Below are 26,979 nucleotides of genomic sequence, written 5' to 3' on the forward strand. Positions count from 1 at the left end.
AAGGTCAAGTCAGGAAACTATAGACTAGTGGGCTTGACATCAGTGATGGGCATTTTGTTGTAGGGAATTCTGAGGGACAGGATTGACATGTATTTGGAAAGGCAAAAACTGATCGGCAGAGTCAGCATAGCTTTCTGCTTGGGAAATCATGTCTCACTAACTTGATTGAGTTTTTTGAAGAATTAACAAAGAATTGATGAGGGCAGAGTGGCGGACGTGATCCATGTGAATAAGGTTTGTGTAAAGATTTGGGTGCCAGTTGTCACGGTTGTGAGTATGATTGCCGAGCTGGGAAGTTGATTTTCAGACGTTTCATCCCCAGTCCAGGTAACATCTTCAGTGCTTTGGATGCTCTTGTGAAGCGCTGCTGTATTGTCTTCTGGAATTTATTTGGTTCCGTTTCTGCTGCTTCCATTTGCCAGTTCCGGTTGTTCATTGTACTGGCCAGTATATTGTTTCTAGATCAACGTGCTTGTTGATGGAGTCTGTGGGTGAGTGGCATGCTTCTCTGAATTCTCTGACTGCCCTCTGTTTAGCTTGTCCCATGATCGTTGTATTGTCCCAGTTGAATTTGGGGTCCCTTTCATCTGTGTGCATAGGCTACTAGGAACAGCTGGTCGTGCCGTGTAGTGACTAGTTGGTGTCATGGATGCGGATTGTTAGTTGTCTGCCTGTTTGCCCTATATAGTGTTGCATGGAATCTTGTAAATTACGTTCGTCTTGCGCATGATGGGTATCGGGTCTTTTGTCCTGGTGAGTAGTTGTCTGACGTGGCTGTCTGTTTATGGGCAGTCATGGATCCTAGTGGCAGGAGAAGTCTGGCTGTCAGTTCCAAGATGTTTTTTATGTAAGGTAGCATGGCTCGTGAGTTAGGTTGTGGCATGTCCTTGTTACATTGTTCGTTAGGCATCTGCGGATGAAGTTGCGGGGATATCCGTTTTTGGTGAAGATCCTTTAGAGGTATTCTTCTTCCCTTCATAGGTCAGGAGTGCTGCAGTGTGTTGTAACCCTCTTGAACAGGGCTCTAATGTAACTTGTGCACGTTTGGGTGATTGCTGTTGTAATTCAGGTGTGAGAGATCACTGTGTGTGGCTTTCCTGTACACTTTTTGTGGTGAATTCACCATTCTGTGTTCTTTGTACCATCACATCCAGGAATGGGAGTTGGTAGTTGGTTTCCTCCTCTCTTGTAAATATGATCCCTGTAAGTATGGTGTTTATGATCCAGTGTGAGTTCTCGATTTCTATTCGCTTAATGATTACAAAAGTGTCATCTACATATCTGATCCAGAGTTTGGGTTGGATTTGTGGTTGGGCTGTTTGTTCCAATCAATGCATCACTGCTTCTGCTAAGAGCCCAGAGATGGGTGAGCCCATAGGTGTTCCATTGATGTGTTCATATATTTGGTTGTTGAATGTGTAGTGTGTCATCAAGGTCGAGTAGTTTGAGTGTGCAGTCCTTGTTGATAGGTTCCCTGTTGTATTGTCTGTTCTGCCTGTCCACGAGGTTGGCTATTATTTCTCTGGCTAGAGTTTTGTCAGTTGAAGTGAACATGGCGATTACATCAAATGGGACCATTGCTTCATCCTTGTCTATGTTTATGTTCTTGATGTTGTCCAGGAATTTCTGTAATGATTGTATGCAGTGGTTGGATCCGTTGATAAAATGTTTTAGTTTTTCTTGGAGTTCTTTTGCCAGTTTTTGCAATGGCGTTCGCGGTTGTGCCACAATGGGTCTGAGTGGTGTGTCTGGTTTGTGTACTTTGGGTAATCCGTAAAATCTTGGAATGTTGTTGCTTTCTGATTTAATCATTGTAGATCAAGGCTGTTATTAGTCCTTTTTTTAAGGTTCCATAATGTGTTGTTTATTCTATTGGTTAGCTGTGGCGTGGGTTTGAACTCTCTCTGTACCAAGGTGGCAGTATCTGAAGTAGTTGCTCTGCTTTCTGAATATATCCGGTCTTGTCCATGATGACCATCACTCTACCCTTGTGTGCTGGTACTATGATTGTTCTTGTCATTTTTGAGTGTTTTTAGGGCTTCTTTCTCTTTGGTGTTGAGGTTGTTTGTTTGCCTTTCCTTAATAAAGGTACACTTATGTGTCTGACTGCTTGCTGTGTCTCTTCGGTTCGTTAGTTTTCAGCTTACATTCTAGTGCAGCTGGGAAGTCTGTTCTTTTGTATCCCTGTGTTGTACTTGAGTCCCTTGGCTAGTATGGCTTTTTCTGTGTTTATAAACTGTCTATTGGAGAGGTTTCCAACCATAGGTGTCTGTCGTGTTGTCTTCTCTGCTGCTGGTTAGCCTAGTCATTTTGTCTTGTGCCGTTCTCTTCATGTGTATGGTTCTGTTCAGTATTATGATGATGGCCTGTTCAATTGGCGCGATCCACTTCTGATTGGTTGTTTTGAAATTAACAATTTTTGGCATGCAGTTTCTTGTCTGTACCTGTGTAGTCTGCTGTGTGCATCTGTCATCATAACCTGGATCATCCTGAGACTGTTTCGTCTGACTGTTTCCCTGGGTTGTTGATTGGTGGTCTGTATCTGGCACTGCGATAGTATTTGATTTCTTCAGCATTCATGCAGGAATCAGAATTGTTCATAGGTAGCATTGAGGCAATTGACACCGGTATTCCCATTTCCTTGCTTGTCTTAGCGTCTCTCACCCATAAGTGTTAAAGGTTTGTGTAAAGATTTGTAGCTCGGGTGCCAGCTGTCGTGGTTGTGGGTACATTTGCTGAACTAGGAAGTTGATTTGCAGATGTTTCCTCCCCTGTCTGTGACATCTTCAGTGCTTTGGTGCCTCCTGTGAAGTGCTGCTCTACTGTTCTTCTGGAATTTATTTGGTTCCATTTTGGCTGCTTCCGATTGCTGAAATCTATGTGAACTTCAGTCAGGCATTCAACAAGATTCCTCCTGATAGACGAGTCAGCAAGGTTAGATCACATAGAATCCAGGGAGAACTAGCCATTTGGATACAGAGCCTACTCAATGATAGAAGACAGAGGATGGTGGTGGAGAGTTGCTTTTCAGACTGGAGACCTGTGACCAATGGTGTGCCACAAGGATCGGTACTGAGTCTGTTGCTTTTCGTCATTTGTTGTAAATAATTTGGATGTGAACACAGGAGGTATGATTAATAAGTTTGCAGGTGACACCAAAATTGGAGGTATAATGGACAGCGAAGAAGGTTACCTAAGAATACAACAGGAACTTGATCAGCTGAGCCAATGTGTCGAGGAGTGGTGGGTGGAGTTTAATTGGAAAAATGTGAGGTGTTGCATTTTGGAAAGGCAAACCAGAGAAGGACTTGTAGACTTAATGATAAGGCCCTGGGGAGTGTTGCTGAATATGAATTAAAGGAATTGGGAGGTCATGTTGTAACTGTAGGTCATTCGTGGAATACTGTGTGCAATTCTGGTTTCCCTGGTATAGGAAAGATGTTGTGAAACTTGGAAGGGTTCAGAAGAGATTTTTATAACGATGTTGCCAGAGTTGGCGGATTTGAGCTATGGGGAGTGTCTGAATAGGCTGGATCTATTTTACTTGGAGCATCAGAGGCTGAGGGGTGACATTATGGAAGTTTATAAAATCATGACAGGCATGAATAGGGCAAATAGACATAGTCTTTTCCCTGGGGTGGGAGGGCAGGTCCAAATCTCAAGGGCATAGGTTTAAGTGGGAGGGGAAAGATTTAAGAGACCTATGGGGCAACATTTTCACACAGAGGGTAGTGCATGTATGGAATGAGATGCCAGCGGAAGTGATGGAGGCTGATACAATAACAACATTTGAAAGGCACATGGATGGATATATGAATAGGAAAACATCAGAGGGATAAGGGCTAAATGCTGGCAAATGGGATTAATTTAGAATATCTGGTCGGGCATGAGCGAATTGTACCTAAGGGTCTGACTCCGTGCTGTGCATCTGTCACTCTGTGACCCTATGTTTAAAGCTTGGCATTTGACAGTTACTTGGATGAATAGACCCAAAGCACAGTTGCTAAATTTGCTGATGACAGATAGTTAAGTCTAAAACTAGTGTGTGAAGAGGGTGTAAGTAGGCCATGAAAGGATATGGTAGGTTAACTAAATGAGTAAAGATCTTGCAACTCGAAGTATATTATGAGAAAATGTGAAATTGTCCCTTTTGGCAAGAGGAATAAAAAGGAAGCATGTCTGGGGATGCGGGATTGTAGAGCTTTAAGGTGCAGAGAGATCTAGGTGTTCGAATGCATGAAATGTAAAACATGAGTTTGCAGCAAGTAATTAGTAAAACGAATAGAATGTTATCATTTGGCAGCACCTGTCGAGAGAACACTTTGGAAGAAGAGTCACTGGACCCAAAATGTTGGTTCTGATGTCTCTCCACAGATGTTGCTAGACCTGCTGAGCTTTTTCAACAATTTTTTTTTGGTTTTGGCTTCTGATTCCAGCATCCACAGTTGTTTTGGGGTTTTTGTTTGTAGAATGTTATAATTTATTTTGAACGGATTTTAATTCAAAAGTAAGAAGATTAAGCTTCAGTTATTCCGTGCATTAGTGCAAGAATATTTGGAGTGCTGTCCGTAGTATTGAAAAATGTAAATCCTTTGGACGCTGATCAGAAAAGATTTATAAACTGACACCAGAACTGGCCAGGTTTTGATATGAAGAAAGGTTGGACATACGTGTCCACTGGAGTTTAAAAGTGTACAAGTCACTGTGATTCAAACATACAGGATCCTGAAGCATCTTTGTGGGAAAAATGTGCCCACTTCTCGAAGAATCTAGGATTCCGTGTCATTGTTTGTAAGTAATGTGTCACCCATTTAACACAGAGATAAGAAGTCCTGTGATGATCAAGAGTCTTTGGAACTCTACTTCCACCTTTTGAGGAAGAAAGTCCTTGAATATTTTTAAGGCAAGTTAAATTAAATAGATTCTTGAAAAACGAGAATGAAGGGTGATAGTTGAGAATCTGGAGTAATCAGATCAACCATGCTCCTCGTTGGTGTTGGTATCGGTGTTTTCAGCAACATTCAAGTTTTGCTCTGCCAAACTACTGTTTATTTGAAAAAGATTAATCGTGTCATAAACTAAGTGAAGCATATGCATGTATATTGGACACAGTTTATTATCATATACTACTTTGATACTATGCCTAAAAGTTAGTGAAATATTTATTTTAAATTAATCCAAAACATTTAAAGATGAGCTTTTAGTCTGGCAGATGCATATTTATTTGAAATTCCCAAGTTCTGTGCCAACTAAACAAAGATTGTCATAGTATATCAATAGTGTGCTCTTTGTTCCAGATTTCAAATAATTATGATAAGTTACATTGAATTATTTGTTTTTAAACTTTTATCAAAATTTTATGCCTGGCACTTTTGAGTCTCTCCTTGGTCATCAATCTGAGATTATAAATTAGTTATTGTCCAGGATCTAAAACTACTAATTCATGGCTGTATGCCCAGTTGTAAGTGGGGCAGATAAAGAGTAGAAGGAAGTGCTCTTCTATTTCTCATCCGACCTTCATGATAAATGACAAATGACTGATGTGCAGAAATATTCTACCTAAAAAGGCCTACTTCTCATTGCAATGAAAAAGCAGTAAATGTAAGGACATGAAAGGAGAGAAAAAGGTAGATTGGGAGCTATAACTAAAATAAAAAAAAAAGATAATTGCCTGTGATTAAACAAAGGAAATGGACAAGTTAATGCCAGTAAACAGCCTACAAAATAAAATTTTCAAATTACTATGATCTTAGTATAGTATAAAGCTTTTACAGCAAAATTCTAATTTGTTGAGAAATTTGCTTTTAACTTCTGTAATTACAAATGGAATGCTAAGTTTTCAGTTTTTAACTAAAATTTTGATTTGAATGAAATGTCTATTCCTGTGACTTTTTTTTCTTTAAGATTTGGCAAGAAACCTTTTCACTCAGAATAAACTGTCCATTACTACAAGGGGAAACAAGGAGAATAATGTGCCTTTCTGCCCCATGCAATTGTTAGAACAACCTTCAATGTAAATTCTTGTTTTCTAATATAATATCTAGCAATTTAATTAAATTTGGAGATTTTCTTTTTTATTTGAAATATTTTGGTTTTGATTCATGTACCCAACTGATGATTGAATTGAAGACCTAACCATTTTCAAACCTTTTTTTGTCGTATTTTGGGCATCTGGATTATATTTCAAATGGTTAATTAAATTGGCTTTTGAAGCCTTCTAGTAGTTAGTCTCCTTTGTGTTATTAGTTTTTGTGCTGGATTGTTAATATAAAGATGGATATATGACCTACATTCACTGTGAATGTTAACATCGAGAGTTGAGAATATTTTACTTATCTTTAACCTGTCTGTGTGGGTTTCAGGTAGTTCTGGCCAGCCAGCATCCATGGCCATTGCTGGTACCAACCAACTTGCCATTACCAAGACAACATCCGTTCTGCAAGATGGAGTTATAGTTACAACAGCAGCTGGAAATGCAATGCATAGTCAGATTCCTGTGGGGAGCACTCTTCCATTCATTGGTCAGGACCAAGCCTTTCAATTTGGACAGGCTGTTCCTACAAGTAGTAATCTAACCCACCCTTTGAACCCAAATCTGCTTGGCTCTCTGTCCATCCCCTTAGCAATGAGCCAACAACAGCTCCTGAACCAAAATATGCTGAACATGTTACCTACATCTGGAGATGGCAAGGGAGAAGTCTCTGTTAACCCTTTGGGAATTCTGAACCCAACCTTAAATTCAGCTTTGACTTTGCTCCCTGGGGATATGGCTGGACAGACACTGCAACCTGTTCAACTTTTGGCTACCTTATTTCAAAATCAGGCACAAGCTACCATGCTCCCACTGACATCTTTTAATTTAACTCTGCCAGATTTATTACAGCAGCAAAACCACCCTTCACCTTCGGTGACACAGATCCAGCCCCTGCCAGATCATTTGCATAGCAATCAATTAGTTAGTAACAGGACAGAAACTCTTTTGACAAACCCTTTAACAAGCCCTCCAAACAATGACACTACTTCAAACGCCCTCCTCCTTCCAGCTGTCACAGCAGCCCCAGGACTGATGGCCCTGAATCCCCATCTGTTGAGAAGTGTTTTGCACTCTCCTTCAGACCGTGCTGCCAACCATTCTGAGGTTTCCATAGCAACCTCAACCCAGGCAACTACTACCACTACCACATCATCATCCGTAGCAGCACTTGCCGTCTCAACTCTTGGTGGGACAGCAGTTATGTCAATGGCAGAATCGCTGCTGCCCATCTCAGCTGCTGGGCATTCAACAGGACCTACAAAATTGAACAACTCTTTGCTACCACACCTCCCTTTGCTGGGAGCTAGCCTTCTTGGTAAGTTTTGAATTTTGCAAATGATTGGTACTTGTAATAATATACTACTTTTAAAAAATGCAGCAAACATTTGTGTACTGTAAGTTTTATCCCATTCATAAGTTGTTTAATTGTAGAAATGCACATATCAATGTGCAAGTATATAAGAAATGTTTTGGTTAGGAAAATTGCTCTTCTAACATGGTGCGTTTTTAAATGCATGTAAAATATTTACATTAAGTGACTCCATTTATTAAGATTTTGACGACTGTACTTTCCACAAATATCTCAACTTATATTCAGATATCTGGGTAATTCTATTTGGGGGGAAAAAAGGTAACAGAACTATGTGAATATCAAGTATTTTTGTTTTCAAGAAAAGCATGTCTGCATTTTATAGACTGCCTTAGTTGATATGAGGTCTTGTGCAACATAATCCATGTCATGTTTGCTGTTTTGTCTTTATTTTGAATCTTAAAAAATTCTAATTTGAAAGTATAAATGTCTTTAGTGTTCTGTAGGAGTCATTCCAATGGCAATTGTCACAATTATATATTGAATTGTCCATTTAATCTTAAGGTACTTTTTGCTGTAAATTGCTGAAATTGTGAGCTAATACCATTTCTGCAGGGGACCTAAATGAACTGGATGAATAACTGTGTACCCTCTTAACCATTCAGACTGAAGGATTATGAAATAAAGAGAAGAATGTCTAACAAAGGAAGTGCAAGTGGAATGATTGAAATCAATGTCAAATAGAGCACAAAAATAATAGTGGGGAGAACAAAGTGAAAAGCAATGAGACAGAAAGGGAAAGTTTTGAAAAAGAAAATCAAAATACCCAAGTGCAGTTCACGTGAAGGAATGAAACTTCAAGTTTAAAATAAGAAATATTCTGTGCCAGACAGGCTCATTGATGGTAATTATTAATTAAGACGTGATTAAAAGAATCTAACAGCTAATCCAGGGAGATTTTGTGGTGCAGTGGCAGTGTCTTTACCTTTGGGCCTAAGACCTGGGTTTGAATTGTACCCATCTTGGAGGTATAATAATATGGCCCAAAGGTTTTTAGTTTGGAAACAAACGCTTTTTAGATTAGGGGCAAACTTGACTATAATAAAACACACAAACGGACATCATATGGATTCCAAATGGATACTTGGCACTAGTTGAGACTAGCTGTAACTCTCTATGGTCGATTTAATCCATAACTGCCATGAAAGTGTTGCACTTCACACCACTCGTGCATTTCAGTTATGAACTAAATAGCGCGAATATGCTTTCAGGAGGAATGAAGGAGTAGCAACTTCTGGATTTCTATGTTTTATCGTACATCTATTCTTCGTGAGTTTATTTATATACCAATGTTGCAGCAACATCAAGCTCCATAAGCTTCTGTTATTTTGACAGAAATGTATGACTAATATAGCAGATAATGCTTTCAAGATTTTCCACTTATTTCTAGTCTGTATTCAAAAAAGCACTTTTTAAAATAAATAACCATTTATCATAAATTGACTCTTCAACTATTTCGTCCTTTTGTTATTTCTTTAAGTAAATTTTTTGTTCAAAGTTTGAGCGAAAGAAGTTGTTACAAGCAGGTTTCTTTGAACTTCTCTGTTTAAACCAAAGCGAAATAAGATTGTATTATGAAAATAACTCTGAAATGTTATTGAAGTCTAAAGCATTACTGAAAACTGCCAATTTATGTTTGTATTTTTTTTGTAAGCAGTATTGAAATAGTTACGTATTTTAAGGTCCAAAAATATTTTTGGTATATTGGTGTACTTCCCAAACAGTTTAAAATTAAACTAATCAGACCAGTAGAAGGAGACAAAACAGAATTTTGTGAAGAAATTCAGCAGGTCTGGCAGCATCGATAGGAAGAAAGCAGTTAACATTTCGAGCAGTGACTCATCAGAACAGTAGAGGTTGGGGGCGTTTCTGTTACTGTCTTTAATGGTACTAAATATGTTTAACAATGCTTGAAATATATCAATGTGTACAGTTGGATATTCATTTGCTGTCTAACTTACATTATGGTTGTTAATTTTGTCTGTTATTTACAACTACTTCCTTGTATGTCCCATGCTGCGTTTGGAAGTCGTGGGTCCTTGGCTAAGGAAGTTGTTTGCAATGTTTCACCCAGAATAAGATACCTTAAGTTGTGAACCTGGTGAATGCCCAGGACTTTTCCGGTGACAGAGCCATGTTTTGCAAACTGCATAAAATTATGTTGTCTTATATTACAGCCAACCTAATCAGTTTTAATTCCACCAAATAAGGTTTCTTCTATCATAAATATGACTTGCAGGAGCCTGCACCTGCAGGTTGAGTGCCTTTTAATCATATGTCTGTAAACCAAAAAGATCTAAAAACCAAAGGTCTTTTCAAAAGTGGATTCAGACTGACCTATAGAAATGCACTGACTTTGGGCCCTTTTATAAAAAAATAAATTTCACTTGGCCCAAATGGACCACAAAGTATCTGCAAGTTCATTCACTTCAAGCAAAGTACTTTTTCTCCCTCCAAAGGGCCTGAATGAACCGACATGATAAGTGTATCTGAAAACCGAAAATGCTAGTAATCTGAGAAACAGTTGGTTTCAAGATTTTCAGATAAAGGATTCCTGACCTGTATAAAATATTGTGTCAGACCAAATGATTTGCATCTAATTCAAGCAACAAAGCTTCCACACCATTTTTCTCCTTCCTCTAAAACATGCTGCCATAAGGCTGCAACTTTGCTCTTTATAGATGACAGGTCCTGTGAAGAGCAAATAACCACTTCTGAACTGAAATTGTTGCAGTTTGAATTAAGTTATGGAAAATCATGCCTGCCTTATTTGTATCCAGATTGATTTTATCCCATACTTACTGTTCCATCATAGAGTGTACAGCATGAAAACCGACCCTTTGGTCTAAGCAAGTCCATGCCGACCATAATCTGAAACTAAAGTAGTCCCACTTGTCTCCACTTGGCCCATATCCCTCCAAACATTTCTTATTCGTGTACTTAGTCAAACGTCTTTTAAATGTTGTAACTGCACCCACAGCCGTCACTCCCTCTGGAAGTTCATTCCACGCACAAACCACTCCATGTATGAAACAAAATTGTCCGTTATGTCTTTTCAAAATCTTTCTCCTTTCGCCCTAAAAATATACCCCTAATCTTGAAATCCCCCACCCTCGGGAAAAGACACCTGCCATTCACCTTATCTCTGCCCCTCATGATTTGATAAATCTCTTATCAGATGCCCTTCAGCCTCCTACGCTGCAGTGACAAAAATCCCCATCTATCCAGCCTCTCCTTCTAACTCAAACTTTCCATTCCCAGTATGGCTAAACCTTACACAGTATGTTTTGAATCCCATCATTTTAGTCATTTAAAGCCATTTAATGGCCTAATTCTGACCGCTGTCTTATGGTCTTAATGATGGAGGTGGCAGTGTTGGACTGAGGTAGACAAAGTTAGAAGCCACACGACACCAGGTTATAGTCGCTGCTCTGAAAGCTTGTGATTTCAAATTAAACCTGTTGGACTATAACCTGGTGTTGTGTGACTTCTGACTTATTGTAATAAATTATTTGCATTTCGCAGAAAAAAATTAAATGACAAAGCATTTAAGTATTTTTCATATCCAACACTTTATCTTCAGATCTTTAATACAACTTTGTAACTTGGTTGTGCATCATAGGAACAAGCAACTTTGTGCATTACAATATTCTCAGACTAGCTAAGTAATTTCATTTTCCTTAGTCGTGTTGGAGACTGTTTTTCATGATCTGTAATTCCATTTTTCTTATGATGTGAACAGATTGAAGATAGTGCAGAAGAGATTTATGAAAAATGTTTTCAGGGATGAGAAACTTCAATTATGAAAATAGATTGAGATTATTCTCCTTGGGGAGAAGGTTAAGGGGAGGTCTGATAAAAGTTTATAAAATCATAAGTGGGCTAAATGGAGTTTTTTAAAGATTTTACTGTTATGTATACTCCAGTATAGAAGTACAAGAAATCTTGAAAAATGTATAATGTTACCACACATGGTGCCATCTTAGCTTCCTAAATACAAAAGAAAGCTTAAGTACAAAGTAGTAACAGGATATGAAAAAATAGGGAATAGGTAATAGTTTCCATTAAAGTCTTTCATAGTTTAAACTAGGAAAATAAAGGAATGTTAAAAGTTCAGCAGGATTTCGTAAGTCCTCTGCTTATCTTGCTCTTCTGTCAGTTCTCAATGGCGCTGCTGCAGATACTGTCGCTGCTGCTAAAACTGTCACCTCTTCGATCTCTCCCGGTGGCTCGGGACCATGCTTGGACACTATCCACTTGCACACCGAGCCGAGACACCGCCATGAGCTCCAAAGAGGCGTGCCAACGTAATGCTAGGAGACTAGCCTGGGACCTGCCACAAGCCCCCAGGAGAATAGGCCGGAACCTATCACACTTCTGAGAGACCAGGTCGGGAATTACCACAAGCCACCAAGAGACCAGAGGGGGAGAAAGAAGAATGAAAAAGGAAGGAAACAGAGTGAGCAGAGGAACTCCAGTTGGAGCATCCTAGTCTGTCGCCATCTTGACTGGATACCACAGTAAATAGGGAGAAATTGTATCCAGCCCTAAAAGGATCAAGAACCAGAGGATACAGATTTAAAGTGATTTGCAAACTGAGCAAATGTGATTTGAGAAAAACCTTTTCACATAATAAGTGATTGAAGTCTGGAATGCACTGCCTGGAAGTGTGATGAAGGTGGAATCAAGAGAATGTTGGATGATTATTTAAATTAAACATGGTCAAATCTGCAGGTGAATATATCAAGTTCGTAATGCTCGTCTAGGCACAGACTAGATGGGGACTGAATAGACTTCTTCTGTACTGTAACAATTCTGTGATACTGTGATCAAGCTTTTCATCATCCCTTCTAATACCCTTGTGATCTGGCTTGGTATCCATGTCCTAATTTTTTTTAACACAATTCAGCAAAGGCACTGTGCACTTAGTCTATATGAGAGTTTCCAGATTGATTTGATTTGATTTTTCTTGATTTATTTATTGTAGTCACATTTACCTAAGTCCAGGGAAAAGCTTTGTTTGCAAGCCATTCGGGTAGATCTTAGCAACCAAGGATATAGAGGTCAAAGAGTGCTGAGGCAGAGCAAGGTATACAGCTTACGGTGCACAGGAGGTGCAAAGCAAGATCAACATTATTTGAAGTTATCCAATCATCAGTCTAATAGTAATTTTTACAGACTTAGAATTTAGGTTTAAAAGTGTGGAACGGTTGTAAGAAATGTTAGAATAAGATCTGCTGTCGAGAGCTCGCAAAGAGTTGCCTGGTGTCAGCACCATCTTGCAACCTAGAGGAAATGTTAAAAAACCAAATGACTGCAGATTCTGTAAATCAGAAACAAAAACAGAAATTGCTGGAAAAGCTCTGCAGGTCTGGCAGCATCTGTGGAGAGAAATCGCAATTTATGTTTCCGGTTGAGTGTTCTGAGTGAGGGTCACTTGACTGAAATGTTAACTCTGATTTCTCTCCATAGATGCTGCCAGACCTGCAGAGCTTTTCCAGCAATTTCTGGTCCTTGTTTATAGAGGAAACATTGCTTGGCATCCATTCTTTTACACCTTGTAAAGCACCATGAGGCATTTATTCAGCATTAAAGGCAGAATGTAAATGCAAATTATTGTATTGTTTTTCCGCTGGTGTTCTACAAATTTTCTGCAGAATCCTTTGCAAAGATTGGGTCGTTCACCCAAGATTTACAGTTTAACGCTGTTGAATCCATTTTGCCAAAAGTACAGACTACTTCAGCCAAACCAATACTTTCATGTCAGGCCATTGTGTATTAGCTGAGATAATGGAGATCAAAATAATGTTTTGCCTTTCTGCTTTAATCTACTTAAGTCTCAAATTTGAAGACCTGTTTTTATGTCTGACAAGCCTGGCTGAAGGGTGGGTTGCGAAGAGAAATAAGAAAAGGATACTGGAACAAGAGGACATAGAGGGTGCAGGTTCATAGTTCCTTGAAGATGGAATCACAGGTAGACAGAGTGAAGAAAGCATTTGGTACACTTTATGAATCAGTGCATCGTGTACAGGAGTTAGGACATCATGTTACAGCTATATAGGATGTTGGTGAGGCCACTTTCGAAAAACCTCATTCACTTCTGAAACTCCTGTTGTAGGAAAGATGTTGGTAAACGTCAAAGGATGCAGAAACAATTTACAAGAATGTTGCCAGGGTTGGAGGATTTGAGTTATAGGGTGAGGCTATTTTCTCTGGTGAACTTTATAGAGGTTTATAAAATCATGATGGGCACGGATAGTGTGATACTGCTCCTTTAACAAGGTTATGTTGTCTTTGGCTTTTTTATTTCCCCAGACAAGTTGTAAAAGCAGCGATTCTGAAAGTAAAGGGTTTAAGGTGAGAGGGGAAAGATATAAACGGGACCTAAGGAACCTTTTCACACAGAGGGCGGTGACCATCTGTAATGTGCTGCCAGAGGGAGTGGCGAAGACTATAGAGTTACAATATTTAAAAGGCATCTAGATGGGTATATGAGTCGGAAAGGTTTAGAAGGATATGCACCAAATGCTGGCAAATGAGACTAGATTAGTTTGAGATATCTGGTCAGCATTTATGAGTTGGACCAAAGGGTGTGTTTCTGTGCTGTACCACTCTATGGCTCTGTAAGTTCTATGTTCATTTAGTTTAACTTAGACACAAATGAAATGCTAATGTTTTGTACAGCAGTTGCAGTTTCATTGGAATTATTAGCATATCTACCTTTCAGCAATGAAACCTTCGTTGAGGGCAGGATATTGGTCTCTCTCTGAACATAATGGCATACCTAAATGGAGTTTGGTTTGCCTCAACCTCGTGTATCAATTTGCAAAAATTAGCAAGATTTGCAGCTTGAATTTGGGTAATAAGAATGACTGGCATAGGAAGTGTTTTTTAAAAATCTCACACATTGAATGTTCTGTGATTTAAGGCAAAGCAAGTCATAGAAGAAATTTATAGACAAATTGTTGATGGTGGGTTTTAATAGCAAAATATAGGTCAGCTCTGCTGAGAGCAAACACATGCAAAAAGACGTAATGAAAAGGAGGCAGTATTCATTGGTTTTGTTGGCGATCAGTGTTGAGTCGTGAAGGCTGCGGACAACTGTGCCTGAATGGAAAATCAGGTGCTGTCCCTTCATCTTGTGTTGTGCTTCACTGGAACATTGCAACAAACTCAGGACAGAAATGTTAGTATGAAAGTAAACTACCAGACCTACTGAGTTTCTGAAGAAATTTGTTTCTTTTTCAGATCTCCAGCATGCTTAATACTTGGCCTTTATTTTTCTTTAAAAGTTTGGATTATTTTCTTCAGTAACCAGCATAGCTATAAAATAAAACAGCAGAAATGAAGTAATAAATCAAGACTTAAATTTGTCAGATAAAAATTTTGTATTTTAAGTAGCTGGTGTATTCGCCTTTTGTTTTAATTTGTCTTCAGGTCAGCCTTACTTTCGTCCTGAGCTTTCAAGATGGCTGTCTTCTACTACCATTTTTAGACATGTGACTGTTCAAAAGTTTCATTAATTTTGGTAATTGAAAGATGAAATTTTGCCACCTTTAAATTCTTGCTGGTTTCATAGATAGGACAGTGCAAATTTATTCCTGCCATGTATAGTGTATTCAAAGGGAACAAGATCAGATTAACTTTATCTGCAAGTAGATAATGACGTGGGGAGGAGTAAATCATCCCTGATTTCCAGTAACTCAATGTGATTTGTAATATTTCCTGAGGATGAGAGTAGGACACATTGGGTAATTTTAAAAAGGGGAGAATTCTGACCTCCAAGATTGTACTCTGATGCATTTAATTTCAGTTGCAGAGCAAGTATTAGAAAATAGTGCACAATTTATGTAGATAGCTAACTGATTCCATAACCAACAGACCAGACCTGGTCTTCCTGTCACGTCCAATCAGCAGTGGTAGTGGACATTTAAACAAGGAATGGGAAAAATAGGCTCACTGATCAATTAATTGAATAATTAAAGAACTCAGCATGTCAATGCCATAGGTGAAGCTGAAGTGTTTGCAGCCATCTTCAACCTGAAGGTCTATGTAGACAATCTAACTTGGCCTCCTTCTGAGATCCCCATTCTCATAGTTGCCAATCTTCAATCATCCTGTTCGCACAGGATATCAAAAAGATGGAGTGTGCTGGATACAGCAAAGCAAAGGGAATTGACACCATCCCACACTGAAGATGTGCTTCAGAATTAGCTGTGCAACGAACCATGTTTTTTCTTAATTTGTTCATGGGACATGGACCTCATGAACTCGGCCAGCAATTATTGCCCATCCCTAATTGCCCAGAAGGTAATTAAGAAGGTAATTACTGTGTGTTTAGAATTGCATGTCGGCCAGACCAGGTAAAGGTAGAAAATGTCATTCCCTAAAGGGCGCTAATAAACCAGATAAGTTTCTACAACAATTGACAATGGCTGTGTGGTTTCCATTAGATTAGCTTTATATTCCAGATTTTTATTGAATTCAGATTGACCATCTGCCATTGTGTGATTTAATCCCTTACCCAGCCTGGAGTTTTGAATGACTAGTCCATTGACGTTATCGCTATGCCACCACATCCCCCAAGTTCTAGCAATTACAACTCTGGCATTTACCAAACAAGGTTGAACATTTTCCCAGCTGCATACTGTTGTCAAAAAGCGAGAGATATGCAATCCACTAGTCTCCTCTCCATCATCAGCTAAGTAATAAAATATGTTCTTTGCAGTGCAGTCAGACTGAGTAGCCAATAAACCTCACTGATCTTCGGTTTGCATTTTGCCAGAATCAAGCTGCTTCCACCCTCACACCAGCCTTGGTCTAAGCATGAACCATAGATCTGAATTCCAAAGGTGACATGAGTGACTGCCCTTGGTGTCAAGGCAACATTATGCCAAGCAAAAGTAGGAAACGAGAATAAGATGAAAAATGATCTGCTTGTTGGAGTCTTGCCTATCACAAAGCAATTTGCTTGTTATTGGAGGCCACTTGTCTCAAATCAGGACATCACTGCAAGGCTGTGTCCCAAACCCAACAGTCTTCAATAGATTCATCTGTGGCCTTCCCTCCTCCACTATGTCAGAAGTGGGATACTTCACAGTGTTCAGTTCCATTTATAGCTCTTCAGATACTGAAGCAGTATAGTGAATGATTTAATAAGTAGCGAAACTTGAACAATAATTCAGGAGTGGACATTTCAGTGACAGGTGAAATGAAAGTCCCTGGCAAAGACTATATCCAGCAGGATAGAACCAAGTTATTCAATGGTTTTACAATTGCTTTACTGAATCTCCCAAAGCTCAACATGCTGAAGATGACCGTAGATCAAACTCTTTACTGGACAAAGTAGTCCTGATGAAAGGTTCCAACTTGAAATGTCAACTCCCCTTCTCCTCTGATGCTGCTTGATCTGCTGTGCTTTTTCCAGCTCAACTCAATCCATAAATGCCAGTATTGTCGAATAGCCTGCCTCTGAGCACAGCGAAGCCAAGCTGTTCCAGTTATGTTAAAGGTGTGATAAAAAGGCAACCTGATGAGGTACCTTGAAGTTATTTCTATGTTAAAGATATTATATCAGTGTAAGTTTTTGATTTAAATTGGATCCTCAAAGAGAAGTTGTGACAAAGAATTTACATGGAGTTTGGGACCAATACATATTACTAATTTAGTTCAATGGTTTTTGTTCTTCCAAAAGTCTACTAAGTTAAGGAAATGATAAGAAACCATGAAGGGAGTTCAGGGAAGATTCAGTAGGTTGATTCTTGGTGTGATTAAATAAGGTGATGTCTTGTGAGGATAATACGAGCAGATAGGCACAATCATTAGAATTTAGCCAGGACTTCCCAAAGTGTGGGACAGGGCATCGATGGCTCCTAAGGAGCTTTAACCAAGTTCTAATATGTTCCCCAACTCAAACAGGCATCTCAGAGATTCTCTCCCCGGACACCTACCACCCCACCCCCAACCCTGACTGTCACTGTCATGAGGGGTCATGACACTTCTCACATACTGAAATGGGATCATTGTCAGGAAAAAGTGTTTGAAGCAGTGGTTTAGAGGAATATGACATGACCTTATTAAAATGAACAAGATTCTGAGGGCATTGATGCTATGATGAACTTTAGATGATAGAATATTTCCAGGAGTAGCAATAATGAGATGAGCGAGATGCCACCTGATTTAAAATAACAAGTGAGTTGGCTTATAAGTTGCGATCCAAAATGACCAGCTTCAGAAGTACATGCAGAAGATAATTCAAGGAGTTTTAAAGAGCTGTTCCTTTATACATGTTATACCCATTGATTATCGAACATGGAGAACCTGTTGACGTTTTAAGGTCATTTGATGTTTGTTTGTGAATGACTACTGAATGCAATGCAAGAGGAAAGGGTAGTACTTTGCAGAGAAGGCCAAGTAGATTTTTGTAAGATTCTTGTAAACCTTGCTAGATCAATTAAATAGGAAGGTATGAACTTATGTAAAGCTTTGGTGCAATCTCACTGAATATTGTGTTAAGTTTTGTACCTTAAACTTGGTGATGGGTGTCAAATCTGAAAATGTGTTGCTGGAAAAGCGCAGCAGGTCAGGCAGCATCCAAGGAGCAGGAGAATCGACGTTTCGGGCATGAGCCCTTCTTCAGGAAACGCCAGGTTATAGCCCAACAGGTTTATTTGGAATCGCTAGCTTTCGGAGCGCTGCTCTATCATTCAGTGGTTGCAGAGTGTCAGATTGTAAGACACAGAATTTACAGCAAATGTTTACAGTGTGATTTCCTGAAGAAGGGTTCATGCCCGAAACGTCGATTCTCCTGCTCCTTGGATACTGCCTGACCTGCTGCGCTTTTCCAGCAACACATTTTCAGCTCTGATCTCCAGCATCTGCAGACCTCACTTTCTCCTAGATGGGTGTCAAATCACCAAGCATGCAAATGATTGTGATATTTAGATATTTTCATTATTGACGATATTATTAGAGTTTGTTAGTCATTATGAATAAACACAGACCTCTGAGGGGAAATATTATTTTGGGTATTTATAGTTTAAGGATGTGATGTTGAAGGTGCAAGATTTGTACGTAACAGCAAGAGTTCGATGATGAGCAAGTGACTTGCTGAGGGTTAATGTTCTCTAAAAGTTAAGTGCATGTGATGTGTCTTAATGTTCTATAATTTTTCAAGATAAAATGAATGTTAATTTATAAAGATGTTAGACTTAAGGATGTATTGGAACGGTGTGGTGTTTGATTTTAACTGACTTATTAAGTTAACCTGGACTCTTGAAGCTTTTTTGATTTGAATGAAAAACATTTTAACCACATGTTTGTGCTCCCTGCTTTATTTTCCTCCAACTTCTTGCTGTAATTTGATTTAGTTAATTGCAAACATATTAAATGTGCTAATTCAGGAGGTATATACTTGCAATGGAAGCAACTCAAATAATTTTTGTTGATCTGTTTCCAAGGATGCAGGGAGTACCTTAGGAGGAAGTGTTAAGCATTCATAGCAGTTTAGAAAAATGAGAGGTAACGTTACTGAAATATACAAGATTCCGAGGGAACGAATACTGTGTGTGCCAACGATCAGAAATAAGACTCATCTGGTCTCTTGGCATCTGTGGAGACGGAGCGTGTATTGACATTTTCAGTTCAAGATTAAGATTCTGAGGGGCTTGACAGGGTCCTTGGTTGGAAGATATCCCCTTTCAGAGAAATCTAGAATTAGGGTTCACAATTTCAGAGCAAAGCGTTTCCCATTTACAATGAGGATGAGGATTTTTATTTTCTCTGACTGTTTTTTCATCTTTTGGTTTCTCTCCTTCAGAGAACACTGTAGACTGGCCATGAAATATGTTTGAGGCTGTCAGACAGATGCCTGATTGACCAGAGAGTTGAGGGTTATGAAGAGTTAGGAAAGTGGAGGTGAAGCTACAGTGGTCAACCATAATTTTAATTGAATTATAGAGCAGGCTAAAAGACACTGAATAGCCTCATCCTGTTCCTATATCTTATATTCCTATTTGTTATATTTATATGCAGTAATTCATGTGAGGATTCATGATTTGATTTGAAGGCTGATTGATTTGACTGGAAGTAAAATATTGATGAAAACCTCTGAAATATCTTAAAGTACTTTACTATTAAATGATTTGGAGATGCCGGTTTTGGACTGGGGTGTACAAAGTTAAAAATCACAACGCCAGGTTATAGTCCAACAGGTTTATTTGGAATCGCTAGCTTTTGGAACACTGCTCTATCATTCAGTGGTTGTGGAGGAGAAGATTGTGAGACACAGAACTTACAGCAAAAGTTTACAGTGTGATTGTAACTGAAATTATATATTGAAAAAGACCTGTATTGTTTAAGTCTCTCATCTGTTAGAATGAATTTGTTGGTTTCAGTTCTTTGATATGTAAATTGTAAAACTTTTTTTTTAAAAGTTACATTCTCAACGGAACTTCAGTTGGTGTCATGTCAGCTCAGATAATGTGTTGAAGGTGTGAGCTTCCCTCTGTGAGGCTGTCTTTGCCTCAATGGTCACAGGAGGCAGTTGCCATATTCTGGCATTTTAAGTTCATGCATTTTGGTCACTTTTACAGCTGCTGTGATATGTTCAGTTCACAAGATAAGTGTGAGGTTTAGGTTCCAGATGGGTAAGGGACAGGGTGCCAAGTGGATCAGGTGGATGATAGAGTGCTTAGGATCGATTAGTGAGTGAGGGAGAAATCAGACCCGGAGAAGGCAATATCTTATCTATCTACTTCAGTGGTACAAGTAAATGTTAATGATCTTGGGAAGAAACTGTGAAAAAAGATATGTATTTATATCATGTCTTTCTTGCGCAAGATATCTCAAACATTTATAGAATCAGAGAATTCCTTCAGTGTGGAAGCAGGCCATTCAGCCTATCAAATCCATACCAACCCTCCAAACAGCGTCCCACCTAGACCCATCCCCCTACCCGAAAAGATAGTGGTCTTCCTACTGACCCCTGGAGGACATCACTGTGGTCTCTGGAATCCTCATCCTTATGCCTGAGAAATATTAGTTCTGCCAACTGTTTTGGCATGCAATAAGTTAATTTCAGAGTTCACTTCTCCCCCACAGGACTGTTTCCATGTTTGACAGTTATCACGTATAATCAACAAAGTTTGGTATTTCACTCTCTGGTTGCACGTCTGTGCCAACCACTCTGATTTTTAAATGAATTATGATTTTAAAACTGTAAGTATGTTAAATGAAGTCTTATTCTCAATTTCTGTAATCTATTTAGCCAATATAGTGAATAATCTTCCTTTATATTACATTTAAAATCAAGAATATTATGATCTGTCTTTGACTTCCACAGGACGGGCATAGTTGAAGAAATAATGTTCAATGTCTTTATGATGATGCTTCCAATGGCACAAAATCATTAGTGTCCAATATTGAAATACTTGTTTCGGGTCCAAAGACAATATTACCAGCAAATAAGCCAAATGACAGAAAATAAAACTGGAAGGATTTATTAAATCACTTGAAAAGCTAAAATCGATCCTGTTAAATTCCTTGTGTCAATGTTTACGAATATGAAACAAGAAAAAATAAGTTAGACATAGCCCCTTGATTGCCACATAATACCATATTTCATGATTGCTGCCAAATGTATTATTATAGTTAGGTTTCTTTTCGTTGCCAATAGCATATAACCAGACTGTGCAATTTCATTATCAGTGTAAGATGCAAAAGATCACTTAATTGATCTCTAGTGATGATTCAGTATGTTTGCTATCTTTTTAGGGTTGCAACATACTGTTCAGGGTTAGTGATTTTAATGTATAAATCTACTATTAAAGTCTTCATTCCTTTTTTCCCTCAAAACAGTCACTGAAATATGCAGCAGGTACATCATGAGTATGTATGTTCCATCACTGATCAACTTTCTATCACACTTTGTTCAGGTGATGTACCTTCATTCAACAACAATTTGAACAATCCACAATTAAGTCGGCTCCAGACCTTAATGAATAGCAATCAGATGTTTCCTCAGAATCATCAACTTTTACAAAGTCTGCAAGGGACTCGGGGCCTTCAGGGGTTTCAAGGTCCTCCTTCATTTTCTGGACCCAGCAACCCACAGAACCCCATGGCATGCGTTTTTCAAAACTTTCAGGTAAGCACATACATATCCTGTTTTAAGTTTGCATCTGCCAATGACTGAGTTGCTGCATTTTTGAACTATCACATGAGATATGTTCTTCAACAGAAGTGAATAGGGAGTGTTTTATTATTGCATAAAATTATTTTATCTCCCTGCTGACATTTACCTTTTAAGAGAGTTGGGAAGCAAGTTAAAAAGTAGGACCTTTAAAGGTAGTGATCCCAGGACTGCTACCAGTGCTGTGTGTGCTATTTAGTAAAAATAGCAGGATACATTAGATGAATATGTGGCTATAGGGATGTTGTAAAGAGGGAAAGTTTCAGATTTCTGGGACATTGGGATTAGTTCTGGAGAAAGTATGACCAGTGCAAGCTGGATTGGTTCCACCTATGCAGGACCAGAACTGGTGTCTTGGCGGAGGAAAATGTATTTGCTGGTGCGGTTCAGGAGGGTTTAAACTAAAATGGCAGGGGATTGGAAACCTGCACAAGGAGACAGAAGGAAAAAAGACAAGGACAAGGACCAACCAAAAAGAATGGGAAATGAGAAAAATGATGGACAGAGAATTGAAGTGCAAGAAATCAACCTGGGCACAGTTCCAAATAGTACAAATGGGACCAAGAATGTTAAAAAAAACGAGCATGGATGGAGCACTCGCAATAAAGTGAATGAGTTAGTTGCTCAAATAGATACAAGCAGGTATGAAATAGTTGGGATGAAGAAGACGTTGCAGCATGACCAAGAAGGGGAACTGAACATTCAGGGGAATTCAGTTTTTAGGAAGGCCAGACTAAAAGGAAAAAATAATAAAGTTGTGTTGCCAGCTTGCTATCAACAGAACAGTGAGTAAGGATATTAGCTCGAACAAAGTGGAATCTTTATGGATAGAATTTACACAAGACCTGAACTGTAGTGGTAATGCTGGGGAAGGAATTAAACTGGAAACTAGAGATGCAAGAAATGGAGGTGATTGTGTTATTATGAGTGACTTTAATTGCATACAGACTGGGCAAATCAAAACAGTAACAGTACTGTAGGGGAGGAGTTGATGAGAGAATTTTCTGGTTATCCTCAATACGTTGAACCTTTTTGGAACTGGTATTGAGCAAGGAATAATTAGCAGGCTAGCTGTGTGAGGTGTCCTGGGAAGAATGATTGTAATATGATAGAATTCTTCATTAAGATAGAGAGTGACATAGTTGATTCTGAGATTTGGGTCTTGAATCTAAATAAAATAAACTGTTGGGGTGAGGTATAATAAATTTAGGGAGCATTACTTAAGGGGCTGATGGGGGAAAGGCAACGGCAAACATTTAAAGAGTGCTTGGAGGAACTGCAATAATTGTTCATTCCTGTCTGGCACAAAAATAGATTTGGGAAAGGTGGCCTGACTGTGGCTATTGAGGGAAATTATGCATGCCAGTAGATCCAATGAAGGGCTATGTGAATTGGCCAGAGAGTAGCTGAAATAACCCCACAATTTTAAAAAAAAGATAAAGAGTAAACAGGGAATTATACAACAGTTATACTGACATTGGTCATAGGAAAGTTGCTAGAATCCATTGTAAAAGATTTAATAAAAGTAACGACTACAGAGTCAGTGCGGATTTGCAAAAGGAAAGTCATGTTTGACAAATCTGGAATCTTTTGAGCACGTTAACTCAGAGCTGTTGCAGGATCCAATGAATGTGGTTTACTCCGCTTTTGAGGAGGACCCACATGAGAAATTCACATGTCAAGTTCAAGCACATGGGATTGAGGGGAGTGTGCTAACATGAACACAGAACTGGTTGGCAGACAGGAAATGAGAATTAGGAATAAGCAGGTCTTTTTCAGATTGGTAGCCAGTGACTTGTGGGGTACCGCAAGGATTGGTGCTTGAACCTGAGCTATTCATGACACACTAATGATTTAAATGAGGAAACTAAATGTGGTATCTTCAAGTTTGCAGGTGACCCTTGAGTGGCTGGATGAATCACTGAGGAGGAGACAGAGTTCCTTCAGTCTAATTTTGACAGATTGAGTGAGTTAGCAAATGCATGGTAGATTCAGTCCAATTTGGATAAATGTGATGATGTCGACTTTGGCAGCAAAAACAGGAAGGCCGATTGTTATTTAAGTGCCAATAAATTGGGAAATAGGGAGGTGCATTGAGATCAAGGTGTCCTTGTATATGAAAGTAATCTGTTGAAGAAGGCAAACAGTTGGCCTTCATAGCGAAAGGATTCGTGTACAGGAGTGGGGATTATTTGGTGCAGTTGTGCAGGTGAGACTATACTTCGACTGTTGTGTGTGGTTCTGGTCTCCTTAATTGAGGAAGAATGTTTTGGCTGTGGAGAGAATAGAGCAAAGGTTTGACCAACTGATTCCTGGGATAGTAGGATTGCCATATGAAGAGAAGCTGGATCAATTCAGACTATATTCACAAGTGTTTGGAAGAATGAGGAGTATCTCATAGAAACCTATAAACTCCTAACGTACTTCACAGTATAAATGCAGGAAGGATTTATGATCAGGAAGTGCAGAACAAGGGGTCGCAATTTAAGCAGATAGGGTAGCCATTTCGGACTGAGTTGAGAAATTTCTTCACCGAGAGTGGTGAGCATTTAGAATTCTGCCAGAGTAGTTGAGGCCAAAATATTGAATGTTTTTAGGAAGGAGTTAGATATTCTTCTTGGGACTAAAAGGATCATAGGTATTTGGAGAAATTAGGAATAGTGTACTGACTTGAATGATCAGACATGATCATATTGAATGACAGAACATGCTTGAAGGGCAGGTTGGCACACTAGTTTCTGTCTCACATCTTCCATCATTGATAGTGGGGCATCAGACATTCTGCCTAACAGAAGCATGCAAAAACACATGCAAGTCATTTGTATCTCCTTAGTTGAAAACAAGTTCATCACATTTGTTCCTGTACTGTTGTCTTGACTACTATAATGTGAACTAAATGCGTTTAGATACGAAATGAAATTGAAACAACCAAAAATAAAGATAAAGCAAATTGCTTAGGTCTTGTTGATATCTTTTAATCAAATTGTTTCAACACAATCTCCACTGGTGAATATTTGGAGAAGAAACACAAATTCCCAATTCTATTTGCAAAGGGTTCTTTTGTTAAAAGTTTTATACTTTAATGGGACAATCAAGCTGCTTCTGATTGAATGCCTGTTAATGATTGAATTGATATATGTACATCGCTGTATCCAAGTGTTAGTTTGTATTGATTAATTTAATTTAATTTAATTTATTGATTTCAGTATTTTTACTCCAGGGCAGTGCCTTTTCTGTGGTGCCCCTCTGTATGGCTTATTCTACATCCAGTGGTCACTTGGAGCATTATGAAATCTCCCTCTCCCCTCTAAGAACTGGGTTCAAAAGTTTTCCAAAGCTATAGAATTTTTTGAAAAATTCCTCTGAGATAAATTTTAGCTAACTAAATGAGTCTGGTTTACATTTTTATTTGTTCGTTGTATCTGGCGCATCGCAGGCTAGGCCAACATTTGTTGCCCATCACTGAGTGCCGAGATCTTGAGGACATTTTAGAAATCAATTTGTCCAAGTTCCGTAAATGCTATGTTTTAAACCTGCAGAGGGATATGAAGGTGAGTAATTTCTTTGGTTCAAAAGTAAAAGAGAGGCAGACAACATTAATAAAAAATACTTCATTTAAATAAAACATAGGAGCAGGAGTAGCCCACTCAAGTCTGCAACTCCATTCTATATGATCATAGTTGGTGGTTATAAATTCTTCATAATGTAAATATTTTAAGCTGTGAATTTGATATATTGACTTTAGGTACTTGGGATAATTATTCTCTTGTACACAAATTAGTTACTAAAATTAAGCAGACACCAATATCTTGGTTTGAATACTTATAGAATCGTGGAATTTAACAATCAAAAGAAGGGTTCTCAACACAGTGTGCTGAATTACACCAATAGACAATAGGTGCAGGAGTAGGCCATTCAGCCCTTCGAGCCTGCACCGCCATTCAATATAATCATGGCTGATCATTCCTAATTAGTATCCTGTTCCTGCCTTATCTCCATAACCCTTGATTCCACTATCTTTGAGAGCTCTATCCAACTCTTTCTTAAATGAATCCAGAGAGTGGGCCTCCACTGTCCTCTGGGGCAGAGCATTCCACACAGCTACCACTCTCTGGGTGAAGAAGTTTCTCCTGAGCTCTGTCCTAAATGGTCTACCCCGTATTTTTAAGCTGTGTCCTCTGGTTCGGCACTCACCCATCAGTGGAAATATGTTTCCTACTGCCAGAGTGTCCAATCCTTTCATAATCTTATACGTCTCAATCAGATCCCCTCTCAATCTTTGAAACTCAAGGGTATACAAGCCCAGTCGCTTCAATCTTTCAGTGTAAGGTAATCCTGCCATTCCAGGAATTGACCTCGTGAACCTACGCTGTACTCCCTCAATAGCCAGAATGTCTTTTCTCAAATTTGGAGACCAGAACTGCACACAGTACTCCAGGTGTGGTCTCACCAGGGCCCTGTACAGCTGCAGAAGCACCTCTTTGCTTCTATACGCAATTCCTCTTGCTGTGAAGGCCAGCATGCTATTAGCCTTCTTCACTACCTGCTGTACCTGCATACTTGCCTTCATTGACTGGTGTACAAGAACACCCAGATCTCTCTGTACTGCCCCTTTACATAAATTGATTCCATTGAGGTAGTAGTCTGCCTTCCTGTTCTTGCTACCAAAGTGGATAACCATACATTTATCCACATTAAACTGCATCAGCCATGCATCTGCCCACTCACCTAACTTGTCCAGGTCACCCTGTAATCTCCTAACATCCTCATCACATTTCACCCTGCCACCCAGCTTTGTATCATCAGCAAATTTGCTAATGTTATTGCTGATACCATCTTCTATATCATTAACATATATTGTAAAAACCTGCAGTCCCAGCACGGATCCCTGCGGTACCCCACTGGTCCACCAAGACTCCACTAAGTGTCAATTTCAGGGCATTTCATGAAGGGTTTCTGTCCATACTCGTGAGTTAGCATGCAGTTTTCTGCCGCTTGCTTTATTATGCACAATGCTTTTATATTGTGCGTTCACCCATGGTAGAAGCACCCGCCACTTCTGGGAGCTCCTAGGATTCCTGGTGCCAGCACCATGTGTAAAGCCCAACCATACACCAGGTCAAGAGCGGCCAGCCAGGATAGCCTTTCAAAAATAAATTGAGCCTTCTGAGGGCACATAAGTGGCACGAGTGATACTTGTTGCAAACACAAATGAACATAAATGTATTACTATTTAAGGAACAAGCAATGCTGTTTACTCATCTTTAGTTATCATACGATCCTTGAACCCTGACTAAGGGATTACTATTGTTTCCCCAATGTCCACTGCAGCCTAACAACCTCTCATTCAATGTAGACCATCACGTACAGGAAAGACATCAGTTG

The 26,979-nt window shown here is 39.1% G+C and overlaps 1 protein-coding gene across 5 annotated transcripts in view; it reads left to right on the plus strand.

Moving 5' to 3' along the window:
- The window catches only part of mbd5 (methyl-CpG binding domain protein 5), a 249,617-nt gene that overhangs the window by 181,464 nt on the left and 41,174 nt on the right, over window positions 1-26,979 (plus strand). For all 5 annotated transcript variants that reach the window (XR_015757722.1, XM_087989241.1, XM_043694122.2 and 2 more), the window contains 2 exons: window positions 6,363-7,349; window positions 21,338-21,549. Coding sequence is in view for 4 of the 5 variants with exons in the window: in XM_087989241.1 (XP_087845367.1) it covers window positions 6,363-7,349; window positions 21,338-21,549 (1,199 nt within the window). In the remaining variant the exon portion in view is untranslated. The remainder of the gene's footprint in view (window positions 1-6,362; window positions 7,350-21,337; window positions 21,550-26,979) is intronic.

This window comes from Chiloscyllium plagiosum, unplaced genomic scaffold (assembly GCF_037043375.1).
Source record: "Chiloscyllium plagiosum isolate Xiang-an unplaced genomic scaffold, Cpla_swu_hap1 HiC_scaffold_7, whole genome shotgun sequence".
NCBI classification, from domain to species: Eukaryota; Metazoa; Chordata; class Chondrichthyes; order Orectolobiformes; family Hemiscylliidae; genus Chiloscyllium; species Chiloscyllium plagiosum.